We start from the raw sequence: 17,798 nt of genomic DNA on the forward strand, positions 1-17,798 counted from the left end.
TTGTGTTTATTGTGCAATCATGAGATTTATATGCATGCTTGCTTATGGAGCTAAAAAAGGACAGAAGAAGGAAGGGTTTAGAGTGTTGTGAATTTTCCCAAGTGAATGAAAGATGAATTAACAGAGTTTGGTTTGTTGCATTGTTTTAAGCCATGTTACCAGCGTGGTGTTTAGAATGACAATGTTGGTCGGTCCACCCCTTTGGTCCAGACTAAGGCCACGTCCACACGTACCAAAACGATCTTTTTTTTACCCGTCTTCCCTGGATTCGTTTCAAGAATAGTTGCGTCCAAACGGATCCATTTGTAAATGACTCAACACGCTACTTCATATTCCAGGCCTATAGGCGGCGCTGTTTCTGCTACAGAAATTCACCAAAAACGGAGAAACAGAGCATCGTCACTTCCACTTCCCATCATAACATGACTAGACTATAACGTTCTCTTAATACATCCATGGACTATAATAACTTTCACTACTGTTCATTTTTTTAAAGGCCGCCGCAAAAAAACGTGTCTTTGTTTACATTGTATAATATGCTGTTGGATTGCTTTTTATTTTGCAATTCTGTCTGCCATCGGACATGATTGCAGCGCGGTAGCTAGCAGAGCTAACGTTAGCGCGCTAACGCTGCTAGCTAACATCGGCAGTCAAACAAACATCAATGAGCCAATGTCTTTTTGATAATCTACACGTTTTTCTTGCAGTAGCCTTTCTACAATAAGCCGTGGTAAAAGTTACTATAATCCGTTCAAGGAGTTGATAAGCAGACAGATTAGCTAGCTAGTTGATAAGTTGTCTACTTCCACTTTATAAACAGCTAACCATAGCAGCTAACGTTAACATTAGCTACGTCGCTGCTGTAGCGGTCAGCTACTTTAGCGATGTTTAACGTTAGCTACATAACGTTAGCAATATATCTTGTGTACAATCTAGGACCGGCAGAACAGAGGGAAGTGTCAGGGAGCAGAGACAAAGTATTTAGATGAAGTGAGCTGGTTTGACCATGGAGATGGGATTTGCTCGCTTAGCTTCACCACAGTTGTGTGTGGCCGTGCACTAGTGCGGGACTGCGGGTAAGAGGTCGAGGGGTGTGGCGATGACATCATCGATACGGACGTATTTGTATTCGCCGTCCAAACGAAGCCAAAAGAGAGCCGTTTTCGAATTTTTTCACCCTGAGACCAGGTTTCAAAAAAGTGCGTTTTCAGGCAGTGCGTTTACAGAATTCGTTTGGACGGTCGGCCCAAACGATGCTAAACATGTGCGTTTGCATCAAAAAGCGTCTCTGTGTGGATGGCCCCTAAAATACTTCAATATCTAAAGGATGGATTGCAATGAAATTCTCTACATATATTTATGATCCCGAGAAGATGGTTTTGACTTTGGATATCGCTCTAGCACATGAGGTTGGCATTTGTTGTTTTGAGTGAAATGTCTCGACAACTATTGGATGGATTGTCATGAAATTTACAGACGGTCATGTCCCCACCCGAATGAACTCTTAGTCTTGTTTATTGAGGCTTCATGAAATCAGATTCTGAAATTCATGTGGTTTTCATTCTGATCGGATAAACTGTAGATACCTATCGACATACTGTAATTTAACATCTTTAGTTTACTAATGTATGAGCTATTATTCAACCTTCCAAATGTAATAATCAAGAACTATAACCATTGCATTTCTCTATGTTTGCAGCGAAAGATCCATCTCTAATTTAACTGATGTCATACATCTGCACTCTGCAGCATCATGACCGTATAAAAGTAAAACTACTGAAATCTAATAAATTTAACCGAAAAAACTTACAGACTATATTTATCCTGTTCCCCCTTGAGTCTCCTGTCTCTCTTAATAGAGTGAGATTGTTTTCCTTGGCCGTCGGCAGACTGACTGACTGAAGCATGAAGTGACAACTTACTGCAAGTCATTCACTGTGATGCATGCCTTCACATCCATGTCAATAAGAGCAATAAACCATAATAAATTGTTCATCTGAATTTAGGCACTCTTCACTGTGCAGCTATGTGTCTTTTGTGTGTGTGTGTGTGTGTGTGTGTGTGTGTGTGTGTGTGTGTGTGTGTGTGTGTGTGTGTGTGTGTGTGTGTGTAATTGTGTGTGTCTCACCATATGCGGCTCTTGTCCTGGCTGGCACTGAGGGCAGGCCTGGCAACTGTTACTGGTCTGATTGAAGAATTCGTACTCTCCACAGCTGGAATACTCCGCACTAGCAAACATACAACACACCTGGAGGGACAGAGAGAGAGACAGATGGGAGGACAGACAGGGGGAGACAAGACAGAAGAGAGAGAAACCAACATTTCAATTAGCTTAATGACTTCATTCATTTATTTTATTTGACATCGTTAATCCTCTCCATAAAAATGTTCTGCACATAAACTGTAAAAAGGCTACTTTTACCTTCATTATTTTTTGTAATTGTGTATACCTCTGCAAAACGATTTAAATGCAGTATCTAACTTCATATTGATTCCTACATGTGGGAAGTTGGATCAAAGTTATTCACACTTCAACATCTGCAACAGCAGCAGAGATCAATCACTGCATTGGATGATGGCTGACTGATGCAGTAAAATCATCTGGCTAAGAAAGTCTAAGTCAGAAAGCAAAGAAATCAAACATCATATTCCGACTTCTTCATCTGTGATACTCAGATTAGTGGAGATCATTGTTGGCTGTGTGCATGTGCGTGTGCGCGTGTGTGTGTGTGTGTGCGTGCGTGTTTGGAGAGAGAGTTTGCACAATACCAGTATTTGCTTGTGTGTCTATGTACTGTATGTGTGTGTGTGTGTGTGTGTGTGGCATTGTGTCATTGTGGCTTACTGTAATAAGTAGCAGCTGGTATTATAGCTTTACCAGCACACTTTGTTCTTTTCCAAACAAACTAACTGACTTTAAAAAATCATCTGCAGTCCAGAAAATGATGGAGGCAAGGAAAATGAGTGCATGACTAACTCTCTCCATCTTTTCTCTGTTGTTTTAATAACATCTCCCTCTCTTTTCTCTTCCTCATTACCACTTCATGACAGCAGACACAAGACACTGTGTGTGTGTGTGTGTGTGTGTGTGTGTGTGTGTGTGTGTGTGTGTGTGTGTATCAAGGGTTTGTATGGAACCCAGTCATCTCAGGCCAAGTAATCTGTTTGTAATGTAATGTTTGCGTGTAAGGCAAATCGACACGCTGAAACCAAAACAACTGCCACTCTTCTTTGTCAGTGTGTCACACATTTATGGGTCATTGTAGTTATTTAAGCAAGCATTGGGTGCATCGGCTTTCTCTGACAATGTGTGCAACTATGCACTGAGCAGCACTTGCTTAGCTCTGAAGAAACGATCTTCTCCACATTTTTCCACTGCTGGAAAAACAAACTTCCCTGTCACACTAATAGTCTCCTCAGGGCAATTATACACAACCAGCTATCCCACAATGCTTTGGGGGGATATTTAGTCAGAACAACACTGGAGCGTTCACCTCTGCACATTCACAGAGCATCCAGTGGGTCCTTATTGTAATTCCACACAGTTCAATTTATATTACAATTTAGCAGGAACACTGTTCAATTGTAAACAACATGGAGTGTTAATCGAAGCCAGAGGTGGAGAAAGTATTCAGATCCTTCACTTAAGTAAAAGTACTAATACCACACTGTAGAAATACTCCATTACAAGTAATAGTACTGTACTGAAAATGTAAGTAGAAGTATGCAAAGTAATGTCAATGTAATGTACTTAAAGTCTCAAAAGTAGGATGCAGAAAAAAGATCCTTATCATATATTATATCGTTAAACTACAGTATCATTACTCATGCATTAATGTGTGAGCAGAATTTAATCAATTAATTAATTGATTGGTTTGTAAAACATCAGAAAATAGCGACAAATGTCACAAAATATCACAAAATTCACATTTACCCAGAGTTCATAATCTTAACCTCAAAATTAATCAGTTATTTAAACAGCTAGCTATCGGGCTTTTCCGCCTTTCATTTTTGACAGGACAGCTAGGTGAGAAAAGGGAGAGAGAGGGGGAAGACATGCCTCTGTGTCGAGGCACAAACCTCTCAGTACATGTGCACCTGCTCTACCACTGAGCCAACCTGGCCACCTCTCGATTCATTTTTTGATAATTGATTATAAATTGTCAGTTAATCCGTTTAGCTCAAATGTTATATACTGTTGGGTAGTTTAATATTTTACAATGCATCATATTTTAAAAGTCCTCGTATGTTTTGTATGTAAAATGCAAAGTAACTACTAACTGCAGCAAGTCAAATATTTCCTTCTAAAATGTAGTAAAGTAGAAGTAGAAATTCTCATGAAAGTAAAGTACTATACTGTACAAGTACATCAAATTTGTACGTAAGCACAGTACCTGAGTAAGTACTTTCCCTTGTCAGAAAAATGTATTTTCACACATTGATACCTCTATTTGAGTGGTCTCTGTATGTGATATTGCACAATATGACACTACCAATGTACTTTTCTGTCAGCCGTTTGTCATTGTTTCACACTTTACGCCGGAAATGTTGTCTATATGAGTGTTTTTAGAATCGGTAGCAATAGATTTCTAATGCCACTGCTGTGTGGTGTAGTAAATTGACACCACTGACTAAATCCAAATATCTCTACCTTCTTGACTAAGTGCTTCAGTGTCAGCCTGCATGTACGCTTAGTAGTGACTGATGAGAAGAACACAGAGGAGAGAGGGATGGTAAGGTGGAGGAGCCTGTCGGGAACTCTGCCAGTTTCAACATCAAAACAGGCAGAGAATCTCTAGATTCCCGGTGAGATTATAAAGATATCTGCTCTGTGAAAAGCTCCAAGGTTGACTATGTGCTGCAAAGTTGTGCAAGCTTCTGGCACATGACAGCGAAAGTCTGGATGACCCATTGCCAAATGTGGAGTCGATCGTGACTGAGCTCCATACTGATCGACTAATAAAGAGTTTCTGAGTATACCAGAAATATGATGATGGTTTTTGAGTTATGCTACTGCTACTGGAAGGAGGAGGTGAAGCAGAGGAGGACAAGAAAAAAGAAAGAGAGGAGGAGTGGAGTGAAAGTGGGGAAATGGAAGAAGAAAAAAGGAAGGACCATAGAAGGGAAATGGAAGAATTAATGGAAATAAAGTCATGAGAAAACATGAATTGGTTTGGGATTACAACTGAACAAAGAAAATAAATGTTGAATTAAAGTAGAAGGACAGGGGAAATTAAAGAAAAAGAGACAATAAAATAAAAAACTTACCAATAATGAGGACAGAAAGATGGACTTCTTCTGACCTCTCCTCTCTGACATTTTTGCGTCTTCTTACTGGAGACCAGAGAGAAAGACAAAGAGAAATAGTCATGCAATGTAAACATGTGATCAACCTTCTACACCAAACCTCACTTACAAAAAAGCAACGTCATGAATGTAAGCATTCCTACAGTAGTGCTGTCAGTGGGCACATTGTGTGTGTGTGTGTGTGTGTGTGTGTGGCCCAGGTGAGTTCACTGTCCCGTTACCATCACGTCATTGCCCATAAACATGTAATAGCGATAGAACATCCCATGGCATTCCTCTGGCTCATAACTGCAAGCACACATCACCGTTGGCTAACCTCTGCTTCAATAAAGAATGGTGATATCACTCAATAATTATCTACCTATTTCTTAGTTATGTCTTTTTCGCACTAGGCAAAAGTTTATGTCAAAACCCCAAACTTAGTTGAAACACCAGAAAAAAACATCTTTCAAGTCTGGTTTCACACCAACTAGCAACTCTATTTCAACTCCACCAAAATGAGGTGAAGTTAAAAAACATTTAGTGAATGGCTGAGATGCTGTTTCAGGTCCTCCACACACAGTGGCTGTAATACTGAAGTGGACGTTGGGCAAACCATCATTATGAGATTGTGTGTTTGTTTTCTTACTTGTGAAATGATGGCTGGAGTTTGGATGTGAATTTAATGATAGCAATGCTTCATAAAGTCTGTGTATTTCTCTCAGTGAGGCATAAATTAACATATATTTGTGTGTTCGTGTGAGTCCGTGCGCCTGCTAGGGGTGTTGAAATTAATCATTGCATCAATGCATCGCGATGCGGACATGGACAATTCTGCATTGATGCAGTGACAGACCATAATCGATTATTGCCTACTGATGTTAATTGTTGATTTTCCGCTTGCTTTTTTTTTTTATTTTTGCCTTTTGTCTGCTGTGTTCAGACTCCGCTACATTCAGGAAGTGTCTTTTTTAAGAGGAGATACAATTAAAAGGGGAATTCATATATATCTGACTGCTTGAATTTGTTGATGAAAACCATGTGTGGCAATAAATAATAATATATGCATCGTGATGCATCAGGATATCGAATCCAAGACCAGTGAAGATTCACACCCCTAGCCCCTGTGTGTGGTCATGTGTAATTGCTTGTTTATTTCTTTGTACATCTGCAAGATCATGCCTGCGATTGTATTTACTGTTTGTCCTGCCTTGGTCTGCACTGAGCATTTGTGTGTCACTGTGTGTGTGTGTGTGTGTGTGTGTGTGTGTGTGTGTGTGTGTGTGTGTGTGTGTGTGTGTGTGTGTGTGCTTGCTTGCTTGTGCGAGAGTAACACACACAGTGACACACAAATGCTCTATGCGAGAGTGTTAGTAATGAAAGCATATGTGTTGGCTGGGGTCCTTTGGTAAAGAATCACCCCTTAAGCTGCATTTGAATACAAACTATGAGCCCAGAACCAGTCATACAAAGGCTCAGAAAGATTTGCAAACAAATACAAAGAAATGTAATCAGAAAACACAGAGTGCTCTGGTGTAAATCACTGTCATCAGAAGGAAAAGAGTGGAAGAAACTGACACATTCAGCGTTTAATAGTAAGAAAAAGCAACCAGGCGGAAGCAACTTGCATGCTTGATTACACTGCACCATTTCATTTAAAGGGCCACACTATTAAATATGTTTTATTACACATCACATTTTACCAACCATGCCACTATTTTTTTCAAATAAGTTTTCCCTATCTTGCAGGATGAAAAAGTGTGTGTGTGTGTGTGTGTGTGTGTGTGTGTGTGTGTGTGTGTGTGTGCGCGTGGTCTCTGACAGGGTGGCAGTACACGCTGAATGAACGCTGCTTCTGTATGTTTCCTGAGACACGGAGGCTTCCACAAACACTGTGGAGCTGCTGGGTGTTAAATTACTGTCTCCAGTTATAATTTGCTTCTAATCTACAAGTAATTACCAAATTACATTCAATATTCTGAACTACCGGGAATCAAATGCACAATCCTGTGATCAACTCAGCGTGTGGATAAATTAATTTTCTGGCCATTAAGATGAAATAACAAACTAGTATGAGTCAGTGTTCCAGACAGTGTTGTAATGATTAATATGAGACATGGGAATTACAATTGGATACTAACCGCCACACCAAAAACATAAAAGAAAAAAATAGTAAAAAAGTATTTACTTAAAACACACTTTTCCCATTTTTCAAGGATTACATTTATTTTCACAGCTAAATAAGATTAGAAGTTATATATATATATATGTACATTGGATTAGTGAAGAAGACAGTGAAGACTCCAATCACTCACTCACTCACTCACTCACTCACTCACTCACTCACTCACTCACACACACACACACACACACACACACCTTTAATTACTGTTTTTAAGTACATTTCTCATGGAGTCTCTGAGTGTTAATTATATGAAAGAATGATGCAGGTTGATGTATAAATGTGTATATAGATACTTTTCTTGGATCTAAGGCTTCCGTCTGATTTCCTAGTTTTATAGGGGACCCATGACACCCTAAACCCTACTGATAACACACCTGCATCACATCTGCTCACACAAACAGTCCTGAATGAAACACATGAGCACATAGTACTCAAACTGATACAAGAAGACAAACAGTCAACCTTTTACTGGGATTACTTTTAACTCATATTGGACCATGGTGCTACTGTTGCTGATTTTTATTGAAACATTTGAGGTCCACAGATTTTTTTTGTGTGTTTGAGAGAGAGAGAGAGAGCGAGAGAGAGAGAGAGAGAGAGAGAGAGAGAGGGGGGGGATGAAGGCACCATTAACTGCTATCTGAGGTCAAAATCTGTCTGTCTGGCTCTAAACCTCTGATGTCACTCTTCCATGTCACAGACTTGAGTGAAAAACCTTTTGATCATTGATGATGGCTAATTCCCCGACCCCGAGGGTTTGATCTTGCGTAATTACAACTTCACACACACACACACACACACACACAGATATATATCCTATAAATATGCACAGGGCTGGCTTCTGAGGGCAAAATAAGCTTAATTGCACAAGTCCTTGTGGTAAGACCACAACCGGTGTGTGCTTTGTGCATGTGTGTGTATGTGTGTACTGGTTGTGTGTTGCTGCTGAAGAGATAAAAGGGGAGACAGCACTTTATTTTTCAAATCAGGAAATGAAGAACTGCCAAATGGCTGTGGACCCCCTTAAGGCTACTCATTATGGGGTTAAACGCACACACACACACACACACACACACACACACACACACACGCCGCTGTGTTTAAAGACTGTGTCTTTTGACACTCTGTTCTACCTCTTTCCACCCTCTCTCTGTCTCTCTTAGCCTTACTCTCTCTGTCGGGGCAGGTCTGAGATGAAAGTCAGCCCAAGTCTTTTGCCCCCTGAGGGTATTAATCTTCTAACGACCACATAATCTTCGATAAATAACCCTTCTGTCTTTAGCGATGTCATTACCAGGTGAGTCTATACACAATTGTTTGTGGCACCAGTAGAACACAGAGATTGTACTGGGCAGCTCCCAGTATGAACATGTCAATTTAAAGCACTGAGGAAAAACAGTTCAGTTATTTTTTCAAAGCCTTATTTTGCAACATTTGCTAGACCCCCTCCCTTCATTAGCTCTGTCTTCATCTCTGTTTTTCATTTGGTTGCATTTGATTGCTCTTTTTGTCAGCAGATGAAACCCAATATGAAATCCACATAACTATCGGAGGACAATTTACTCGTTATGCTTTATGCTTCATAAAAAATGCACAATAACAAACCCACTGACCTCAAAAATGTATACAATGCGATTCAATGAGACCTAAAAGAACACACCCTTCATCAAGTTCACTGGCCTACAGTAACAAGCATAATGCCTTAATATCATGAACTTCAAAGCAGAATTAAATCTGTATTGATATGGACTGCAGCTAAATACAGTATGACAGCCAAATGTGATAGACCTAACTAAAAGTAATTATGGGGATGTTTAGACCCTGTAGGTGAAAGGAGGGGTTGGCATATGGAAATTCCCATAGATCAGCTCATACAAGCACATATACATTAAGTAGACAGTTAAAGTTAATTCTCTAAACTCTTCCTCATTTTTTGCCAGTGGCAGCAGGCATCCACCCATACCTGCCAGTCAGTCTCTTTTTATTCATGCTTGTGTTTGTATTCTTTAGATATTACTGTGTAAGCACATTGTGTGTTAATGACTAAGAACATTTCAGGTGATGAGTTTCTTATGGGGAATGGGCTTTTCATTATTGGTCATTACTTGAAAAAATAATAGTCACGTCTCTGGCAGCACAATCATACTGACAAAATGTGCTTGTAAGGAGTAGATTATTATTGCATGGTTAGTCTGTGGTAGGCCAGTTTTTCCACCCAGAGTGTAAGGCCAATTCCCAAGCATTGCAGTCTTTGTCATTCCTAATTCTGTTGTCGGCCGCAGTGTAACATTTGGAAGCTTCACAATATCTCCAAGATCCCAAACCACTTCATGTGGAGTCCTGGACCAACCAGTAGCAGTCGCTAAGTTCAACGGGCCAAGCCACAAAGGGGCCGCTACTGGGAGATGAACCCAACAATCTATGCAGTTACTGTAGACCCAGCCGTTTTCAAGATTAAAAACACTACGTAAATATTATCTAACAGTGTGTAAATTATTGTTATTGAATGTCAGCTAATGCTTTGGATAAATCCAACCTTTGATTTGATCTTTAGTGGCCACCATGTAAATGACCCACATATTTAGGTGTCAAATCCCAATAAAAAGAAATTAGCCTACTTTCGATATTCTTTATGTAGATGTATGCTAAACCTTCCGGCTACCATCTTTGTTTGGATTTTGAAAAAACTGGATCCTTAGTGACTTAAATGTAAGGGTTACACATGAGAGGCACAAACTGGGGCTACACTAAACCAGGTTAGTGCACGTTTCAGTGCACTGAAAGGACTAAACAAATGCCAACTTTTAGCACTTTTGTTGTTGTTTAGTTTTACTGTACCATTTAATGGTCACTGTTTAATGGACACTGTTAACCAGCATTAAACATTGCTTTTTTTCACGGTTTCATTGATTTGATCCCATTCATTATTTTCATTATGAAATATAGAGCCTAATGTGTCTCTTTCTCTGCATCATTCTGTGTCTTTCCGTCACGTCATTCAGTATAATTTCCCATGGATTGTGTGGGAAACGGCTTTTCGCCATCAGTGTTTAACACTGTAATGTCTATTCATTATGCCGGTTGATAATAACTTCCTGGCCGATTAAGTAATGGGCTAATCAGTGGCAAGGGTTCTCGGCTAGGAAGCAAACCAATGAAGAAGATGAATGAGGTTAGAGGGTGGTTTGTGGGCTCTTCCTTGGTACTTAATGTCTGATGACAATTAAATCATCAGCATGTGGATCCAAGGGTCTCTGTCATCCTGGTTTTGGTAATTCTAAAAGGAAAGTCTGTTTTCCATTGCAATCTTTCTCATTCTCCTCTATATATATATATATTCAATCTGATGATTCATAAACAAAATATGCTTCAAATGCATGTTAGGACTGGATTGTTAATGCTGATATTGTTTGACTGGATTTGCTGATAGCTGATGATGTTTACCAATATTTGATATCTTTGGCCAATTATACTGCAGTCTTAATGTCTTACTCTGAATAAAATATAATTTTGGCCCCATACAACAGCTAACCAAGCTATTGCTCTAATCCTACCATGAACACTCTCTCTCACATATAATCCCTCTGCTTCCAGGCCATAAACAATTTCCATAAAATAGCCAATTACTTTATCCTTGGCTCAACTTGCCAAATCCAAGCAAGATCTTAAACACATGTTACTCACTCTGACCGCCTGCCTGTTTGCATGTGTGCGTGCACAACACCTCAAATCCTGCTGTTTTCCAGCCAACCAAGCAGCAAGTTTATCACACTCACCAGCTTAGAGCCCCTGATTCTCCACTACTATTACAGAATTTAGATAATTGTCTGTAAACTAAAGCACTGTGTATTTGTAACAACTTCCCACTGCATCAGGCCTGCACATGTCAGTACTAAGTGTACACCTTCACGCTAACTAAATCAAACAAAAACTACCTTTAACAGTAGCAAATATAAATGTACCTTGCTATCTATAGACACAAGAGACATAAAGAAGTTAACTGGCAAAAGGTGCCACAATAATAATTAAATAAATGCGGGGATATTGTGATTATGACTAAAATGAATGATCTGAATTAATAAGGTAATAACATTTCAACCCAATAGGTTTGTAGATAAAAAACGGAGCAGAAAACCACTAATGTGGATTTCCCCGCTATCATGTCTCTGCAGTCTCTCATTTAAACCTCCTGGTAAACAGATCCAGAGGGCGGGTCTAGAGGGGCGGCCCAGGGTGGCACCCGCCGCTCTCCCCCTGAAATATAATTGCCCCCACCGGTGCACCCCCAATCCATTGGGCTAGAGTGCAGTCAATGAGACAAATTTGATGCATCAGAGTACTGTCACTTTGCTGTCTGTTCTGCCAATGGCTGCCTTTCCATTTGGTAAATGGATATATACTTTAAACACACATTGTTGGCAACTGTGTACTTTGTTGAAATTTTGAAATTACATTGTGTTGTTCTGTCCTATGCAATATTTCCTTTATCTCTAAGCAGATTTTCTATGCTGTATTTTGATCAAATCCCCTGGGCCCCCCCCTGACTAATTATTGGTCCCCCCCGTGTTACCCCACTTTAAAAAAATCCTGAAATCGGCCCTAACAGGTCTTTTTTATTTTTTATCTTTACACTGGATGGCTGCCCCTGATTCTATCTACTTTGTTGTGTTTCATGTCAGGTTTTTCACTCAAGTAGGTCCACGATAAAGACCTAACCAAAACACCCATCACAAAGTGAACATAATTGTGAATTGTGAGTTATGAGGATATTATAATCAGAGAAACTCTTCTTACAATAGTCTAATCATCCCAAAAAAACTCAGACAATTTAATTCAGTATAGTACCATGTCATTAACTGTACAGTGTCGATAATCATCTGCCTTTACTTCTAATAATCTGAGAAGCGCACACCTCACCTGAATTTTCTGCTCTGACTTTGAATAATCATTCCAAGTGTTTGTTCAAGAATTTGGCCAATCCACTTTTAAGTAATTATAAGTGCCCTACTGTCTTTTTTTCAAGAAGTGAATTATGAAGGAGGAATGTGCTGCTGGCATTTTGTCTCCTTTCTATGATTTGGAGGCAGCTGAAGAGTAAATAGAGGGGTGGCGGCAGCGCTGTCAGTCAAATTAGACCAACCGCTTTCACCTTCTGCTGAATCAGACTGTGACTGTCTCTCAAAAATTCTCATCAGAACTCCCTAATGGGAAAATATCTAAAAACGAAAAGACAACACTATATTTGCAGTGCACATTAATCATTATTATCACATTGTTGCAGTTCAGGCTCACACATTGCGCTGCTGACGTGCTTGCAAATGTTCGTTTACATTCTCCTTGCATGTCTTTATCAGTGCTAAAGGAAGTCAAACTCATTAAACAAAGTAGCCATCAAGGCTCAGCTTTCAGGAACTAAATGAGTCAGAAATAGATAAGTCTAATTTGCAACATGATGACCGTCTTAGTTTGATGTGAAAATACAGCCATGATTAAAGTGATTTCCAACTTTGGAGACATGCACAAACCTCAGACGACAGCTGGCCCTCGTCTGCTGACTAAATACAGTATCCATTTAGTCCGACTCCATCCAACTGCAGCATCGTGGTTTATCAGTGTAAACTGTATTTTCGCAGGAGTGTCAAAACATGCTTGGCAGCAACTTGAATTTCCACCGACAAATCAGAGTAATACTGACTGTCACTACAATAACTGGGCCACACAAAGAGTTGATGGCTCACATATCACCTACAGTTGAAAGACTGCGATTCACTCATGGAAAAACTTCATGTAAAATACTTAATTCCTTAAATAATGTGCCGATGTTTTCTAAGCAGCAGAAAATCACATCTCCAATAATATCAATGTTGAGTTACATACATGAGCAGAGCACTATATGAAATGTGTGTGTTTCTGTGTGTGCACATCTGTGTGTGATGTTTCTTCATCTCTCTTCATCTTTTGATTGCTTTAATTACAGACTTACTGTCAGCTTTCCACTCTGTGCGCAGGAAAAACTAACTCTTAGGGCACATGAAAAGAAGTCACACACACACACACACACACACACACACACACACACACGCACTCACGTAAACACACCTATCCCAGCTCCAGTCAGTCAGTAGGTTCTCTTTGATTCTCTGCCTGCCGGTGATCCGTCTTTCATCGTCTCCTCTCCCTTATCCCTTGTTCCCCTCTTTAGCTCTGCTGGGGCAGAACATCTCTCTGTCTCTGTCTCTGTCTCTGTCTCTGTCTCTGTTTATTTTACAGTGGCTGTAGGTGGGAAGCCTAATCTGCAACCAGGAATCCATCTGCATGCGTCTTATTGCTGTCCTCTATCTAACCTGCAATAATAGGATAGCAGAATCATGCAGTCCTTTCAACTAAAAAGTTATGATTTATATGTTTCCTAAGTCAATAGGATGAATATGTTTCTGGACAATACAGAACCATAACAGACCATTAAATAATGTACAAAACCCTTGAAATCAACAGTGGACAAGCCTTTTGGGAACCTCATGTGGTTACCAAACAAGAATACTGCCACAGCTCTAATATAAATGACCTTAACTTACTGTTACAGTTACTGTTAAAACATTGGTTTTCAGTCAAATAAATCAGCATTGGATCCGCATTGTTCATTTCTGTTTGGTTCCAGTTGTCAGATTTTGCAATAATAAACCATAGCTGTGCGTTTTCATCCTTTGTGGAGACTTCTTAAAACAAATCTGAGGGCTTTTGGAGTCTTTCTTGCGGGGGGGGAATAATTCTAGTCATCTGAGCAGCAGCTATAGTCATGACGGATGCAGGAATCTTCAAAGCGTAAGTAAAGACTCAATAATTTAAGCAGTTATTTCAAGGGATAAAAGTTGCAGACCAACAAAAGCATTTACGCCTGCTTCTGGTAATGTGTATTTTCAACCTGCCAACACCGGGAGGCCGTGATACACATCACACCCCAGATACTACACCCATCTGCACAGGTGCCTTGACCAACAACACGATCCCTCACCAGCTTCCCACCTGCCAATTAACTGTCTCACCAACCAAGCCAGAAACACCACAGTTTGGTGCACAAGAGCTGTTCCTTTTAAGCACCAGCCAGCACACACCAATGTGTTTTAGCTTCAAAGATCTTGTGTATTTTTGTGTATCATATAAACTATGATTTTCAAGACCTCAGTATTTCTGCTTTTCCACAATGTAAGAAATTAAGTGCCAGATCTCCCACCACAGACTCTGTATAGAAGACATTAACTGAAGTAGGTTCCCAATAAAGAGGACTCTTTAGACACAAATTAGACCACAAACCCCAATTGCATTAAACCTGCTCCCTTGGGCCTGCATGGAGAGGTTTCAACTGTTGATTTAGTATCGGTTTGTTAAAACTGTCTGCGCTGTGCTTGGGGATATAATAATGGTGAGAGTAAAACCCATGATTAGAAAAGTTTTTTTTCTTCTTCTTCTTCTTGCATTGCTGAGATTATTGCATGTAAATTAAAATATAATGAAATGCAGCTACCTCCTCATTTTACCAGGGACCTCCTGGAGGCCCTTCGGGGAGTCCTGAAGTCTATATTACTTGTTGGTTGTCTGTCCTGGTGACTGTGAGGTATGCAGCAGTAATTAGTGTATATTGTCAGATTAAGCCTTTTGTTTGCTCTATAAGAACATCCCTTTTAGCTGCACACACTATCAGTGCACATGCAGGACATCAGCATACTGATAGTTCAATTTATAGCCTGTATTTTATCAGTGGATTATTTCTTTGTTCATTTCTGAACAGCTGTCAGGGTAAAATACAACTGATAGAGGTAAAAAGCCTTCTGAATATACTGTACTGTACATCAACACTTCTTGTCCAGTGCTTTTAGTAATCTCAGACATTATGAATACAATTAAGTGCAACGCTGTCTTTTCACTTGAGTATTTGAGTGAAGTCTCTTTGTACTTTTTCCAGAAGTCATAAAAAAACCCTAAAAATATAAATGTCAATATCCCTGTGGGGATGAAGTTGACACTGACATTTAGTGTATTTAGATAATCCTACTGGATTGCTAGATTATCACTATACATCTACATGTGTTACATTCACATAGATACTTATTACAATCCTATACATTATACAAAATGTAAAGGATTCTTGCACATGTTTGTGGTTCTGCTAAGGCAGTTTGGATAAAAGCCTCCACCAAACAGTCCTGCCATAAATTAAAATTAGTAACCTAATGAGCTGAAAAAACTTCACTTCCAAACGTAAACTCTTTCTGATATGTTTAGTAGAATTACCCTATAGATGTTGTTAGTATTATGAAACATTCAACACTAACAGGCCTCCTGAGCTCTATAAATTTCTTGATGGGGGAAATAATTATGCTGTGTGGATTGGAATCAGCTGTGACATAAATCTCAACAATAACTTTAACAGAGAAAAAAAAAACACAAGAATCCCTTCCCTTTCTATGACATCACTCCAAAATAAATAGGGTCATTGTGTGAATTCTAGTACTGAGCAGTATTAAGCGACAGAGCAGCGAGTAAATCAACAAATTATCTATTCACTTCATTCTAGCATGAGATGATCATGACTACAGGCGCTGGCTTTGTTACTTTTTCTGCCTTCATCCCTTTAATCCTCAGAAACCATATTAACTTCTTTTGAAGATGAGTTACACTCCCTCCCCTGTTTCTTCTCTGTGTCTCCTTCGCCTTTCTACCTGTGAACATGAAAGATTCAATGGCAGCGGAGACGCACTGTGCTGGGGGCTGCAGGGGGAGAGAGAGAGATACAGATAGAGAGATAGAAAGAGGGAGAGAAAGAGAAGGGGGGGTAGAGACGGATTGATTTCCACCTCCAGCAGCTACAGTTCAAAGCCAGCCAGCAGACTTCAGAGGCTCGGCAGGACCCGGCATGTCCCCAGCCGGGCCGAGCTGCCTGTCTGCGGGCAGGACTTCCCCCAGGGGCCCCGGGGCCCGGGACAGTCAGGCGGCACCAAGAAAACAATTATGCAGACAGAGGAGAAAGGTGTGCAAGGTCACACACTTGCTCAAACACACAGCCACAAATAGACAGTGTCATAGGCAAACTTCCCCAACACATACACATACTCATACAGGACTGATTTGGCTTATCAGCATTAAAATGATTTATCATCCAGATAATATAAAAACCCAAACGCTTTTGCTACTGAATGTTCTTCTACTCCTTTCACACTAATCCAAATCATCACTAGAGAATAAAGTTTACATCTGCAGCATGTTTGGAATTCAAAAATCACAACCTTGTCAAAAAAGCAATCCAGGCCTAAAGTGTGAAGCTGGCGATGTGAGAAACAATCTCGTTTGTCTTCCACCTTGGGCTACAACCTTTGCACCAACACGCACAGTACCTTTCACAAACTTCACAATGTATTTGTGGATATGCCTGTTTCACCCAGACTTAAACGTGCATTTCATGTAGATGAAATTCATGCAAATAATACTATTGGCAATATATTCATACATAACTGATGCACTTGACAACAAACATATCTGTCTTTAGCCTAAGAGATGCATACTTTGACCAGACGGAATCAGTCTGTCAAATATAATAAGATGTCACATAAATTGTTTTGACATGCATCAGCAGTGTTTCTGTTCATCCCTTACATTTCCTATGACAAAAAAAGAATAACAATTCATACGTAGCCTATTTTTAATGTAAAATTACAGTAAAGCACATGTTTGTTTGCCATAATAAGAGTTGCCTAGGAATTTCCCCCAAGTCTTGCAGCAATCCGTCCTTGCATTCCTGAGAGTCTTACCTGAAGCTCAGAGAGGGGGGCTCGCTGCTCTGGTTCCTCAGCGGCACTGCGAGCTCTGCTGGCGGGGCGATCAGTCCTTGGTGGTCGGTGATCAATATGTAGCGTGGTGTCGGATAAGCATCGCCAAGGGACTGGCTGTCTGCGAGTTTTTACTCCACTCAGTCCAAGTTGTGTCTCAGCCTCCACTTTGGTGCATGTCGGTGTGTCTGAAGGCTCCTCCTTGATGAGAAAAAAAAAAGTGAGAGGTTTTCTCCGCCCTGAATGAGAGACAGATTAACATGTCACAGGTAGACTCTTGGCAATTAACGTGCTGCAGGCTACGACTCAACTCCGCCATCTAGTGTTTCAAGTCAAGTTTCAAAGTATTTATTGTCGTGTGTACAATAATTACAATTCGTTGTCAATGAAAATCTTAGATTGTAGTCTCTTTCCAATAATGCTCATTAAATATGTAAAAAAGAAAGTAAGTAAAATTTATTTTTATTTAACCTTTATCACCTCAACCTCAACTTTTTACCAGGAAA

At 40.0% G+C, this 17,798-nt stretch overlaps 1 protein-coding gene across 1 annotated transcript in view; it reads right to left on the reverse strand.

The window, feature by feature from the left end:
* Window positions 1-17,533, reverse strand: part of edar (ectodysplasin A receptor) — a 34,209-nt gene extending 16,676 nt beyond the window's left edge. Inside the window, exons 1-3 of the mRNA XM_031281747.2 lie at window positions 17,275-17,533; window positions 5,269-5,334; window positions 2,129-2,248 (exon numbers count right to left, since the gene is read on the reverse strand). Coding sequence (XP_031137607.2) covers window positions 2,129-2,248; window positions 5,269-5,319 — 171 coding nt within the window. The 5' untranslated portion in view covers window positions 5,320-5,334; window positions 17,275-17,533. The remainder of the gene's footprint in view (window positions 1-2,128; window positions 2,249-5,268; window positions 5,335-17,274) is intronic.
* Window positions 17,534-17,798: the final 265 nt, after the last annotated feature.

The sequence above is a fragment of the Sander lucioperca genome, chromosome 8 (genome assembly GCF_008315115.2).
Source record: "Sander lucioperca isolate FBNREF2018 chromosome 8, SLUC_FBN_1.2, whole genome shotgun sequence".
NCBI classification, from domain to species: Eukaryota; Metazoa; Chordata; class Actinopteri; order Perciformes; family Percidae; genus Sander; species Sander lucioperca.